This window comes from Temnothorax curvispinosus, unplaced genomic scaffold (assembly GCF_003070985.1).
Source record: "Temnothorax curvispinosus isolate PA1 unplaced genomic scaffold, ASM307098v1 QBEX01003176.1, whole genome shotgun sequence".
In the NCBI taxonomy this organism is placed as follows: Eukaryota; Metazoa; Arthropoda; class Insecta; order Hymenoptera; family Formicidae; genus Temnothorax; species Temnothorax curvispinosus.
In genome coordinates, this window is record NW_020212956.1 from 39,548 (window position 1) to 52,687 (window position 13,140).

Here is a 13,140-nt window from a genome sequence, read left to right on the forward strand (position 1 = left end):
AATCGGCAGGATCACGCGCACACCACCTCTCAGCTCACATGTACTAGTATCGAATGTTTGTGTTAGAACCAATAAGCTACAGCGGTGTAAATGTTATGGCCATATAAGGATATCGAAACATTTAGTTTATGTTCCAACACATTCAAGAGTGTCGGTGAGAGGTCGATGTGTACCGAGAGAGGAATGTCACAGAGCGCTGCCAGAATACTTCTAGAAATTTATGAGCGCGCTCCGTAACAGATAGGAAATTACCCCAAAATTCTAAAAAAAATTTTTTCATAATTGTACCAGAAAGATATCGGGACTAAAAAAGAGCAGAGAACATTTATTTATTTTTTTTGTCAATGTTTCTGTCATCAGAAACCTTTCCTGAATTTTCCACAAATGTGTCGCAATGATATCTACAACATATTACAATTTTATCAAAATTGGTTAAGCCGATCAAAGAATATGAATTATTTTCGAAATTTTTATTTTTATTTTTTACACCAAAACGGTTCAATATTAAGGGCTAATATTTGACTAAATTGTAAGTGACACTGATCGCAATCAAAGCAAAAAAAATGAGCATGATTCGTGTGGGGGCACATTGATCCTTCTTATCCGGCTATGGCCTTTTATTTTTATTATACAAGAGAACGACTAACCACCAAACGATCTAACTAGACTACCAAAGACCACCAAACGACCACCAATGGATACCAATTAATGAAAATTCGATACATTGAAGTTATCTGGCCAACTTCACAGAGGTCCCTAAGAGTCGGGTTCCATGGAGCGAATTACGCAAAAGTGGAACGAGCGTATCATCAATCACGGGTTTGTTCTGATAGAACCCTTTCCAAGATTCCGTCAAAATAGTTCTGTAATTGGTAATCCGCTCGTTCCGCTTCCGCGTAATCTGCTTCATGGGACCTCAGTCCTCATCCCTAATAATCGGCGAAGTAGCGCGCCGCTAACGTGATACGCACACTAGAATATCAGGTGCTTTATACCGAGAAACGACCTAACAACAGCAATTTTCTTACACAATATTTGTACCTACACTTTGTTTTACATGTAATCATATAATCTACATACTTTTGTATACCCTCCCCCTCTTCCAGGTAATGTAAAGGTCACTAAAAAAGGCTACTATTTGAAATAAGAATTTCTTGCATCCTGCCCTTTCAATATTTTTCCCAAGTTAGCGTCGCTGACATGAAGGAACGTGAAGTTGGCACTTAACTTTTAACCAAATTAATTTTTCGTATAGGAAATTGTAACATTTTGTTTGTAGATGTTTGTAGTAACAATAATTTCGTTTGTAGTTTTATCCATTATAAGAACACAAAAATTGAAAAAAATTTCTCTTATCCAAAATTGAGATAAATCAAATCCGTTTATGCCATATGTTTTAGAATCATTTGTAGTTGTTTGTAGTAACAACAATTTCGTTTGTAGTTGTATCTGTGCAAAGTCCGTATGGTGTGCAGTGTCGGCATTGCCCAGGCAATGTCAGCATTGCATGACGCAACTGGGCAAAGTAGTTTATTAGCGGACATTGCCTGGTTTGATGTAGGCAAAGTTAACACTGCCTATCCAGCGATGGCAATGTCAGCAACTATTATCACATTGCGGACTTTGCTCGGTTCCAAGTGGGCAATGGCCTAGTTTACACCGATCTCTTGATACGCGTATCAAATAGTATATTTGAACTGATCAGCCAATAATCAGACTTATTTACTAGTTAATTATTTACTATTTAATACGCGTATCAAGTGATCGGTGTAAACTAGGCCAATGTCGAAAATTAAACAGCCTTATGTAGGCAGGGGAGAGGCTCCGTTTCCACGCGAGACGAGTTAAACTGGGAGCCAGCAACAAAAATCACGTATAATAGGCACCACGACGAAACTTTTTGGGACGATAGCCGATGTCATGTGGAACACGAAAACGCAAGTACGGCCTGGAGGTGTCGTCTTTGCGCAGTGTAATTTTTGGAATGTGTTAAAAAAATTGTGCTTTTGAAGAATGGGCACCAATCTGATTTTTGTTTTATATTGTTTATTTGTGAGCAAAAGTACGCGGGCCGTATGCGCCATACCGATGCGGCGTCGAAAACAATCTGCCATACTGATGAGAACGTGTCGTTTTTTTGATGCGATGTTGGATTTCGTACACCAAGCTAATTTTTTGTGGAGAGCTAGATTTTAATTGTTTATCAACGAATTTGAACATGCCATACCGTTTCGGCGTCTCTGAGTACCCGCCATACTGACGCAAAGACGTCATTTTTTTCACTACTGCATGTATCTTAGGCACCAGTGCGAGTACTCAGAGACGCCGAAACTGTATGGCTTGTTCATATTCGTTGATAAACAATTAAAATCTAGCTCTCCACAAAAAATTAGCTTGGTGTACGAAATCGAACATTGCATCAAAAAAACGATACGTTCTCATCAGTATGACGGACTGTTTGCGACGCCGCATCGGTATGGCACATACGGCCTGCGTACTTTTGCTCGCAAATAAACAATATAAAACAAGAATCAGATTGGTGCCCATTCCCCAGAAACACAGTTTTTTTTAACACATTCAAAAAATTACGCTGCGCAAAAGCGACACCTCCAGGCCGCCATACTTGCGTTTTCGTGTTCCACATGACACCGGCTATTGTCCCAAAAAGTTTCGTCGTGGTGCCTATCATACGTGATTTTTGTTTGGCTCTCGGTTTAACTCGTCTCGCGTGGAAACTGAGCCTCTCCCCTGCCTACATAAGGCTAACTGTTAATTTTCGACATTGCCCACTTGGAACCGAGCAAAGTCCGCAATGTGATAATAGTTGCTGACATTGCCATCGCTGGATGGACAGTGTTAACTTTGCCTACATTAAACCGAGCAATGTCCGCTAATAAACTACTTTGCCCAGTCGCGTTGTGCAATGTTGACTTTGTCCGGGCAATGCCGATACTGCACATCATGCGGATTTGCCCGCAACATATCTATTAAAAAATTTAAAAAAATTTTTAAATTACTCACCCAAAATTGAAATATCTCAAATCCGCTTGCGCCATGTGTTTTAGAATTGTTTGTAGTTGTTTGTAGTAATTTTCTTTCGTTTGTAGTTGAATATTTAAAAGTTACAACGTATTTGCAATAGATAATAACGCATCTTTGTCAATTTTAAATATACATCTCGAATCCGTTTGCGTCATGTGTTTTAGAATTGTTTGTAGTTGTTTGTAGTAACAACAATTTTGTTTGTAATTTTATCTATTACAAAAACACAATAATTTTAAAAATTACTTTTATCCGACATTAAGGGGGTATTCTTGTGTAGAATGCTGTTTTTGGAGGTGACTTATAGAATAGTTTAAAACTGTTCGAGTTTTCTTTCTGGAAATTTTCACACATATTTAAGGCTGATCTACAATGTGCTCTTTGCTTTCTGTTTTTTGCTTTTAACCTCTTTGCGACTATCTCGTATTTCGCAATTCCGTCGCGTAACGTGATGTTTCTTGTCTCTTCTGAAGTTCGTCAATTTTTATCTTGGGCGACAAAGAACAAAAAACATCGCGTTACGCGACGCAATTGCGAAATACGGGATAGTCGCAAACAGGTTAAGAGCAAAAAACAGGAAGCAAAGAGCACATTGTAGATCAGGCTTTATAGTTGCTTTAAAAACATGTATAAATTTTGTTGGAAAAGAAAAATAAATTTAACACGTAGTTTTGTGTGCTCGGGCACAATGGTGCGCGGAAAAAACCCTTGATTGGCGACCAGTGTTGCGGACGTTGTATGTATCTGAAAAAAAGAACCAAACATATTCTTAATCTGTATGAGTGTTGTGAGGGTTGATACCAGATTCGGCCAGAAAAAAAATTTGTTTACAAAATGGCAGCATGTTAAATGTTGAGTGCCGATTTTTCCTACGTTTTTTTCTTTAGTGAGTTACAAAAAAAGGAAAAAAAATTATTTTGACTTAATTCTGGTACCAACTCTCACAACACTCATACAGATTAAGAATATGTTTGGTTTTTTTCAGGTTCACACAACGTCCGCAACACTAGTCGCCAATCAGAGGCGCACCATTTGTGCCCGAGCGTACAAAACCACATGTTAAATTTATTTTTTTTTCCAACAAAATTTATACATGCTTTTAAAGCAACAATAAATATGTGTAAAAAAATTTCAGAAAGAAAACAAACAGTTTTAAATTTATTTTATTCTAAAAAGTGACCTCTAAAAACAGAATTCTACACAAAAATACCCCCTTAAGATATCTTGAATCCGCTTGCGCCATGTCTTTCAGAATCGTTTGTAGTTATTTGTAGTAATTTTCCTTTTGTTGTTGAATAGTTTAAAAGTTATAACGTATTTGCAATAGACAATAATATCCCATACAGCACAAAATATTTTTATATTTTAAAAATATTTTTCAGGAAGATCAAAATAACTCACAAAAATATTTTTAGAATGTTTTTACGCCCGCTAGATCATGTCAGAAAAATATTTTCAAAAATATTTTTAAAAGATTGCAAATAAATATATTCAATAAGATTTTTGTAGATTTTTTAAAAATATTGCTTCAAAAAATAAAATGTGTTTAACCCAATTAGCAGTAATTGTTTCACGTTTGAAAGATTTTTTAATATTTGAAAAATTTACATCTTATTTTAGAAAATACTATTTTGTATATCTATATCATCGCAGCAGTGTTAGCCTTGCGTTGTATCACTGGCAAAGATATGTCTCGCGGATGTCATTTGTTTCGCCGGAGGCCTGCTTATATTAGCCCCCAACTAAAATTTACTTGTTAGTCTTACCATTGGGTATGCGCCGCCTAGCGGCGTCGGTCGTTGCGAACTAGCGCGGAAAGATATACTACCATGCATCTTCCTTTATTAAGAATATTTTATTGATATATTTTTATCGATATATTTTATATAATATATTTTTGAAATATTAAAAATTCAGATCTACATATTTATTGTTTTATAATCTCGTACCAAAATATTAAAAAAATTTATTATTGGTTTTATAATCTTTTTTCAAATATTTTTGAAATATTATATGGAACATGGAATAATATGGAACAATTGTAGTCGGATGAAATGAAAGTCTAATTGTTTATTATATTGTTGGCGAACTACGAATATACTTTTGGCTTATAATTTAAACTTTAAACTACTGAAAATAATATAATCATATATGAACTTATATATAAATATTAGTCATATAAGATTATATATAATCAGATCACAATATTATATCTCAAAGTATCCGATAGATGGCATTCGATGGGATCTGTTTCTCGTATTTAAAATTTGACAAACAGTGTTATAGGAACGGTCTCAAAAGACACGACATTGTCTCGCGTTACGTTATGGAGCGGCACAATTTTTGTTTCAGTTGTATCGTGGAGTCCATTCTTATAATAAAGTGGCACACTTAAAAAATAACATTTGAAAATAACAATTTTTTGAAACTTATTTAAGTATAAGACATTATAAGAGATTTTTTCCCGGGGGTCCATTCCTATCAAGAAGAAAATTCTGACCTTGATTCTCTAACTCCTTCTATGAGCGAAGTCCCCAAATTTTTTGATCACACCATGTACATACAAACGAAATTATTGTTACTACAAATATCTACAAACAAAATGCTACAATTTCCTATACAAAAAATTGATTTGGTAAAAGTTGGGTGCCAACTTCACGTTCCTCTGACATGACGATCATGTTGTAGGGTCGTTTATGTTAATCCTCAGTTACCTTACGTTTTCACTTTCCTTTGTTACCTCACCAGGGTCTGAGAGACCCTGTCTTCTCCAGCTTGTATCTTTAAAACAAATGCATCAATTTGACGTTTTTTTTTAAATCGATACATCTTTTAAAGATCTACAAAACTGTGTAAGTTAGATTATTCCAAATTAAAAAATGTAAATGTTATAAAAAAAAAGAAAACTTGTTTTTCTGAAAAAGCGAAAAAATTTGTTTTTTTTTTTTACAAATTGACGTAGTACTGACTAAAAAAATATACAAGGGTTTTATAATACATAATTTGATACGTCAAGAGTTGTACTTTAAGAAGAAGTTAGTGTCATAACGATTGGTTCCAAAAAGTATATTTGTTTTGCAAAGTAAAATTTCATAATTTTGAAGAAAATTGATCAATTATATTATTATTGTCTCTAAAAAACAGATTTTTTTTTAAATAGTAAAACTTACGACCTTGGGCATGAAATATAAACATGTAGAAGAGTAACAAAATATTTTTCAAAAAGTTTCATATGGCTAATACAAAATGGCGGCTATGGAGAGGTAAAAATTCATGTTTTTTGTATAAAATCGGTAAAAATGTTGAATAAATGCAATAAAAATGCATGAAAAAATACTTTATTTATTAAAAATAAACACATAAAAAACTAGGTATTATTTGATTCTATAAACCAATAAAATTCAATATTTTACTTTTTAAAACAAGACGTATGAGTCGGCCTGACTGGCAGTATTGATATAACGTCGTTTCAACCCTTACTTTGGATCCTTATCAAGTTAATTTAACAATGATTGATCATTGTGCGTCAAAATTACAGAAATATTTGAGTCATAGTTAAAAATTGTGTAAACGGGCGGTGAACGGAAATGGAGCAAGAATATAAACTTGGTTGAGAGACATGACCGTCTCGTGTAAAGCCCGAGAAACGAATGATTTTACTTTTTATACAACACAGAATATTTTTTCTATCATTAAATTGCATAAATACACTGTTTTTATAAGATTTATATACTTTGTATTTTTACAAATATCATTTTTGTCAAGCTGTTACCTCACCAGGGTCTGAGAGACCCTATCGTCCCACTTCTCACTTTTTGCCGTTGTTGTGCCGGTGCCGTGAGCTGCTCTCAGGGTCGGCACAGGATTCGGGAATCTCGGGTCGGAGAAGAAACACTCGTCACGATGTATAAAATTACAGCCCAATATATTTCTCTTCTAATCTTCAATACAATTCCTTTTATTTGAATTATGATACTCGCGAAATTACGACCTTTTATATACGCGACGCACGTTATTGTTTTATGGTTGACTGACGACTGCCCGCCGCTCGTCGGAAAAGCGGGCGCTTTATCCGCTCGGTATGGCTGACTTAGTTGTCAGCGTTTTTGATACCTCGATGTCCGGGATGACTATATTTGGTCATTCCCGAGACTGGTGCAGATCTTCGCGTCAGCGGTCTTCGTCGCTAGGGTCGGATTTCGTATCGGAGGCACTTAGTGTTGCCAAGTGCATTCTTTATTCTTAACTACGTTGTGCGCTCACAACACCGTGGCTGCTTTGACCGGACGGACTCTCGCAAATGGCCAGGCTAGTACTAGACCTTCAAACTCCCCCCACTGCGCGTTTAAAAAGGGCGCGAGTTTTAAAAACGTGCAGGGTCTCTGTTTTGTTAGTTAGTGTGGATCTGGTAGGGCAAGGGTGATTTTCGGAAGCACTACACTTCTTGCTGAGTACAAAAACTTTATTTATACAAGAAATCGCTTTGACTGATATCGCGAGGCGTACTGGTAGGAAATCTTACGTGAGACGGACTACTTTCGCGTTGCGTACCGCTCGGAATCTTTGGTAAGATTAACTGTTCCCCTTAAGTGGCAACTCAGAGCTCCATCTCTCGGAGAAAAACAAACTAAAAACAAAACTATGCGACTCTAAAACTATTCGATTGCAACCATGCCGGCCGCCTTAAAATGACGATTTCAACATAAAGACTAATCATTATCCATCGGAAGGATACAAGTTTTTGCTATGCTACGTTTATAAGTTCCATGCGCGGTGCGAACTGATACAACTCGCGTTAAACCATCACGCCCTGGGAAGGTCTCTACTATTCGCCCCAGCAACCATTTCAATGGAGGGACATTGCCTTCCTTCAGCAACACCATCGATCCTGGCTGGATATTGGGCTGCACCGTCGTCCACTTCTTCAGAGATTGGAGTTCGCTGAGGTACTCGTTGGACCATCGTCTCCAAAACTCTTGCACCGTGCGTTGGATAAGTTGCCATCGGGATAATCTGTTTAGCTTTAGTTCGGTTAGATCGGGTTCTATGATTGAGTTTAATGGAGCACCTATTAAAAAGTGCCCAGGAGTTAAAGGTTCGAGATCAGAGAGATCGGAGGACATGGGAGAGAGGGGTCTGGAATTTAGAAAGGCTTCAATTTGTGTCACGACAGTTCCCAGTTCTTCTGTCGTGAATGAGGCTGTTCCGAGAGCTCTGCGCATGTGATGCTTAGCTGCCTTTACCGCCGACTCCCACAGGCCACCAAAGTGTGGAGAATTAGGAGGGATCATATGCCAAGTGATGCCCTCATTTGCGCAGAATCGCTGTACGATTTCCTGGTGTTCTGTATTTTGGAATAGTTCATAAAGCTCCTGGAGTGCGCGATTGCCTCCAACGAAGTTCGTGCCATTGTCGCTGAATATATCCGTGCATCGACCTCGCCTAGCGACAAATCTCCTCAATGCTGCCAAAAATGCATCCGTGGTAAGGTCGTTGACTATTTCCATGTGAACCGCCTTGATGGCGAAACACACAAATACGCAAACGTATGTTTTGAGGATTGCTTTGCTCCGTATCCTTGGTTTACAGTTGAACGGGCCACAGAAATCAATGCCTACTCGGAGAAATGGTCGAGCTGGCTGTACTCTGGCTGCTGGTAATTAGCCCATCACTTGCTCCGCTATGATAGGTTTCGCCCGGAAACAGCGCACGCAGTTATGCACCGTTTTTCGACACAAGTTGCGTCCGTCGATGATCCAAAATTGCTGCCGCAGGGTGTATAATAAGGCTTGAGGTCCCGCGTGCAGGTTTGCTTTATGATAGTGTCGAGCGATTAGTCTACTTAGTTTATTTTTCGCATGTAGCAGCATCGGATGACGCTGATTATCTTCCAGATCGGAGTTCTGGAGTCGACCTCCTACACGAAGAATGTGATGTTCATCGAGGTAGGGACGAAGGGACTGCACTATGCCCTTGTAATCAGTAGTACCGTATTCTCGTAATTTCTTGATGTCCTGAGCGAAGTCCTCAGATTGTGCAGCTCGTATCAATCCCAGCAAGGCCTCATTCAATTCAGAGGCTGATAGAGGGCCATAGTCTCTTCTGTCTCGCGTCGCTTTGCAATTTGCAACGAATCTGCGGCAACGGGCACTGATTCGCAACGTTTTCGTGTAGCTCGAGTAATTCATCACGGGATCCGCTACCGTCGCTATGCAAGATACGTTGATGGCCTTTTTCAATTCCTCGTCAGTCTGGTCGTTGGATTCCGTCCGCCCTAGCCGTAGGGATGGCCATTCGGATTCTTCGTACTTTAGGAAGACAGGCCCGTGAAACCAATTATCTGCCTTACTGAGAGCCTCTGGTAGAAGGCCCCGAGATACCAAGTCCGCTGGGTTCAGTTCGCCTGGAACGTGTCTCCATTGCTCCGGCGTGCTCAATTCTTGTATGCGGGCAATCCTATTTGCCACGTAGGTTGTATAGCGACTTGATTGCGATCGAATACGATATAGAGTAATTGTTGAATCCGTCCAGAGGCAGATGAGTCGATAGACCAATGCTATTGCGCCGGTCACCTTCGCGGCGAGCTCCGCTAGTAGGAGCGCGGCTTGAAGTTCCAGTCTTGGAATGGTAGTCTTCTTCAGCGGCGCGACTCTAGATTTAGCGCACAAAAGATTTATGGTGTAGTTGCCCATTTGATCAAGAGCCCTTAGATAAATGCAACATCCGAAACCGAGCTCAGACGCGTCCCCGAATCCATGAAGTTCCAGTGCGACGGCATTCGGAGGGAGGGCACATCTTGGTATTTTGATTTCCACTAAAACATTGAGCTGCTTGCGGAAAGTTATCCATTTTTCTTGTAATGGTTCTGGTAGAGGGTCGTCCCATTGGAGATCTGTAATCTTCCACAATTCTTGCATTAACACCTTGGCCCAGAATACCAATGGTGCGCTGAGTCCAAGAGGATCGTAAAGTTTAGCTATTTCAGACAGGATCATTCTCTTCGAGTAGTTGTGGCGTTCCTCGACCTTGTCCCACGTTAGTACGAATTGATCGTCTCCAGTTTGCCAGATCAGTCCTAGTGTGCGAGTTTGATCAGCCTTGGGAAAGGCAACGCTGCTTGCAGGGTTCGTAGACACCTCGTTGCAATTGGATGCCCACTTGTGTAGTTCGAATCCGCCTCGCCGCATGAGAGATTGTAATTGTTGCTGCAAATCCTTAAGTTGCTGAATCGTCGACGCTCCCGTTGTGACGTCGTCAACGTAAGAATCTTCAATCACTGCGCGAGCGGCCTCAGGGAAATCCTTCATTTCATCTTCGGCTAATTGTTGTACGGTCTGTGTTGCTAGAAACTGAGCGTCGGCCTCTCCATATGTCACAGTGTTAAGCTGATAACTGAGAATCTCCGCAAGAAAATTTGGACGCCACCAAATGCGTTGTAAACATCTTTGATCCTTGTGTATTTCTATCTGCCTGTACATCTTAATGATGTCGGCCGTCAGTGCGTATATGTAAGTTCTGAAACGAAGAATTACGGTAAATAGGTCTGATTGTATCGTGGGACCTACCTTCAGAACGTCATTAAGTGATAGATGTGGTTCTATCTTAAACGAGGCATTAAAAACCACTCGTAGTTTTGTAGTAGTACTACTGGGCTTAAGAACGTGATGATGCGGCAAGTAGTATTGCACCGCCTCTGGCTCAGAATCAGATGTCTCGTTTACCGGCTCCATGTGCTTTAAATCGATGTATTCTTGCATGAAGTCGTGGTACAATTTCTGTATTTCAGGTTCTCTTCGTAATCGTTGCTCCAACCGAAGAAACTGCTGCAATGCTGCCATCTTGGTATCGGAGAGATTCGTGATCTCCGGCTTCGTAAGGTGTGACACGGAGTATCTTCCGTCCGGCTTTCTCACCGTTGCTTGCTTGTAATGTAGCTTGCACTCCCTTTCTTCGAGTGATAATGCCCGATCCTTGATCACTTTCTCTTGCAACCAGAATCTTTGTATTTGCTCGTTCAAATTATTCACCGTACATGCAAGTGACACTGTCAGTTTCGGCTGGCGATTTTTCTCCAGAATTCGTCCTCCTATTATGTGACCTAGGACCGTGCCATGTAGTTTTGGAAATCCATGCTTCATCGCGATTTGATCTCCCGTGAGTAGATCCCAGAAAATATTGGCTCCAATTAGCAAGTCAATCTTGGAGGGCGTGTGAAATTGCGGATCAGCCAATTGAACGGTCGTCGGAATCTGCATAGCATCCTCGATGGGGCAGATCGGCATATTCTGAGTGATATGTTCTGTAACTAGCAGTTCAATAGGTGTTCTAAAGGACGAGATGCGTGATCCTATAGTTGTGCGTACAATAATATGTGCCCGTGTTTGAGCATCATTCAATCCAGTTACTTGAAGGTTAACCCTTCTTCCCTTCAGTCGCAACGTTTGATACATGCGTGTAGTTATAAAGCTGTTTTGAGAGCACCCGTCAAGGAGTGCTCGAGCTAGATGCTCCTGTCCACTAAAATCATAAATTTTGATTATCGCAGTAGCTAGTAATACTTGCTTGACTTTAGGTTCCGGACGAACATTCAAATTGCAAGTCGTTGTCGATGAGCTCACGTTAGCTTCTTGTTTACTTCCGTTAGACGAGGCATCCTTTGTGTCGATCGCGTTTGGCTGTGTCGGAGACTCGAGCGCGTTTGTCTTCAAATGGAGTAGCGTGTGATGCCGCCTTTGACAGATTCGGCAGCCTCCGGATTTGCAATCTATCGCACGATGTGAACTGCCTAAACAATTAATGCAGAGATTTAATTTACGCGCTGCTGCTATTCTTTGATTTACCGGCAGGTCCGTTAGCTTCTTGCACTTGAACACTGAATGCTCCGCTTGACATATGCCACACATAACCTTTGATGTAGCTACAAAGGCCTTACTGAACCTTTCCGGTTTCGCGCGCACACTTGTCGCAATTGCCTCTAACACGCGCACTCGTTCTTCTAGCACTGTCATGATTTCCTCGAAGGTTTGTATTCTGTCGGTCGGAGCCTTTGATTCGATCTCCTTCCTTGACGCTGCATCGAGTTTAGTCGTAATATGATACGTGAGAAACGCATCCCACTTGTCAACCGGTTGCTTGAGAGCCCTCAAGGCATGATAGTTTCGCCGCACTCCGTCAATCAGAGTCTGCAAGGATGATGCGGAGTCTTCTTGTGTTATCTTCAAATCGTAGAAATTCTTGATGTGTTTCTTTATAATGCGAGCTTCGTTATCGTAATGCTGCGTCAGCTGCTGCCACGCGACGGCATAGTTTTCGGCGGTGAGCGGAAGTTCGACGTATTGCCTCGCCGATCCCGCGCTTACGTATGACTGTAAGTAATAGAACCGCTGTGTGTCGTTCAATCGCACATTGTTTTGGATAAGCTCCGTAAATATATTCTTGAAAGTCAACCAGTTCTCCCATTCACCGTCGAATGGGGTTAGTTTGATCTCGGGAAGTTTGACAGATGCAGTCGTCGGTGTGTTTGATGACTGGCTTCGTTGCGCGGCGCTGGATGGCGCTGCGGCTGCGGTCGCCTGTTGCGCCGCTCGAGTTCGTGCTTGCAACAAGCGGAGGGACGACTCGGTCTTAAGATGGCCGTCTTCGAAATCGCCCCGTTCCTTCTGTTGCTCGTCGGCAGATACGCCATCTTGTTCGTCGATTTGGTCCTATATCTGCGAGAAATCCTTGAGATGTCGATCCAGTGCGCTTAAAAACGTATCGATCTCGTGTTCCGTTGATTCGGAAATGACGCACGTTTGCATCCATCGATTTATGGAAGTAACGCGCCCTTTTATGTACGCCCGCTTTCTTACGAGCTTCTCGAACGCCGACATTTTGCTTGACCGTTACGTGAGGCCAACAACGACGCGACCTTTCGGCTTGACGGAATTATGCTCGTCTAATCACGCGAAAACTGTTCTCACCGCGCACGTATACTCGTCTTTCGTCTTTGTACACTCGGTCGTTCGCGACTCGAAAACCGATTTGCACGAGAAAACCGCGCCTCGCCCAGATCCGGCTCGAAGGACCAATGTTTTGTTAGTTAGTGTGGATCTGGTA

At 40.7% G+C, this 13,140-nt stretch overlaps 1 protein-coding gene across 1 annotated transcript; it reads right to left on the reverse strand.

The window, feature by feature from the left end:
• Window positions 1-8,702: 8,702 nt before the first annotated feature.
• Window positions 8,703-12,914, reverse strand: LOC112452283. The gene is made up of 2 exons (XM_025012402.1): window positions 12,894-12,914; window positions 8,703-12,746 (listed from the first exon to the last, which is right to left on the reverse strand). The coding sequence occupies exons 1-2, from the start codon at window positions 12,912-12,914 to the stop codon at window positions 8,703-8,705; spliced, it is 4,065 nt and encodes a 1,354-aa protein (XP_024868170.1).
• Between the last annotated feature and the right edge of the window lie 226 nt (window positions 12,915-13,140).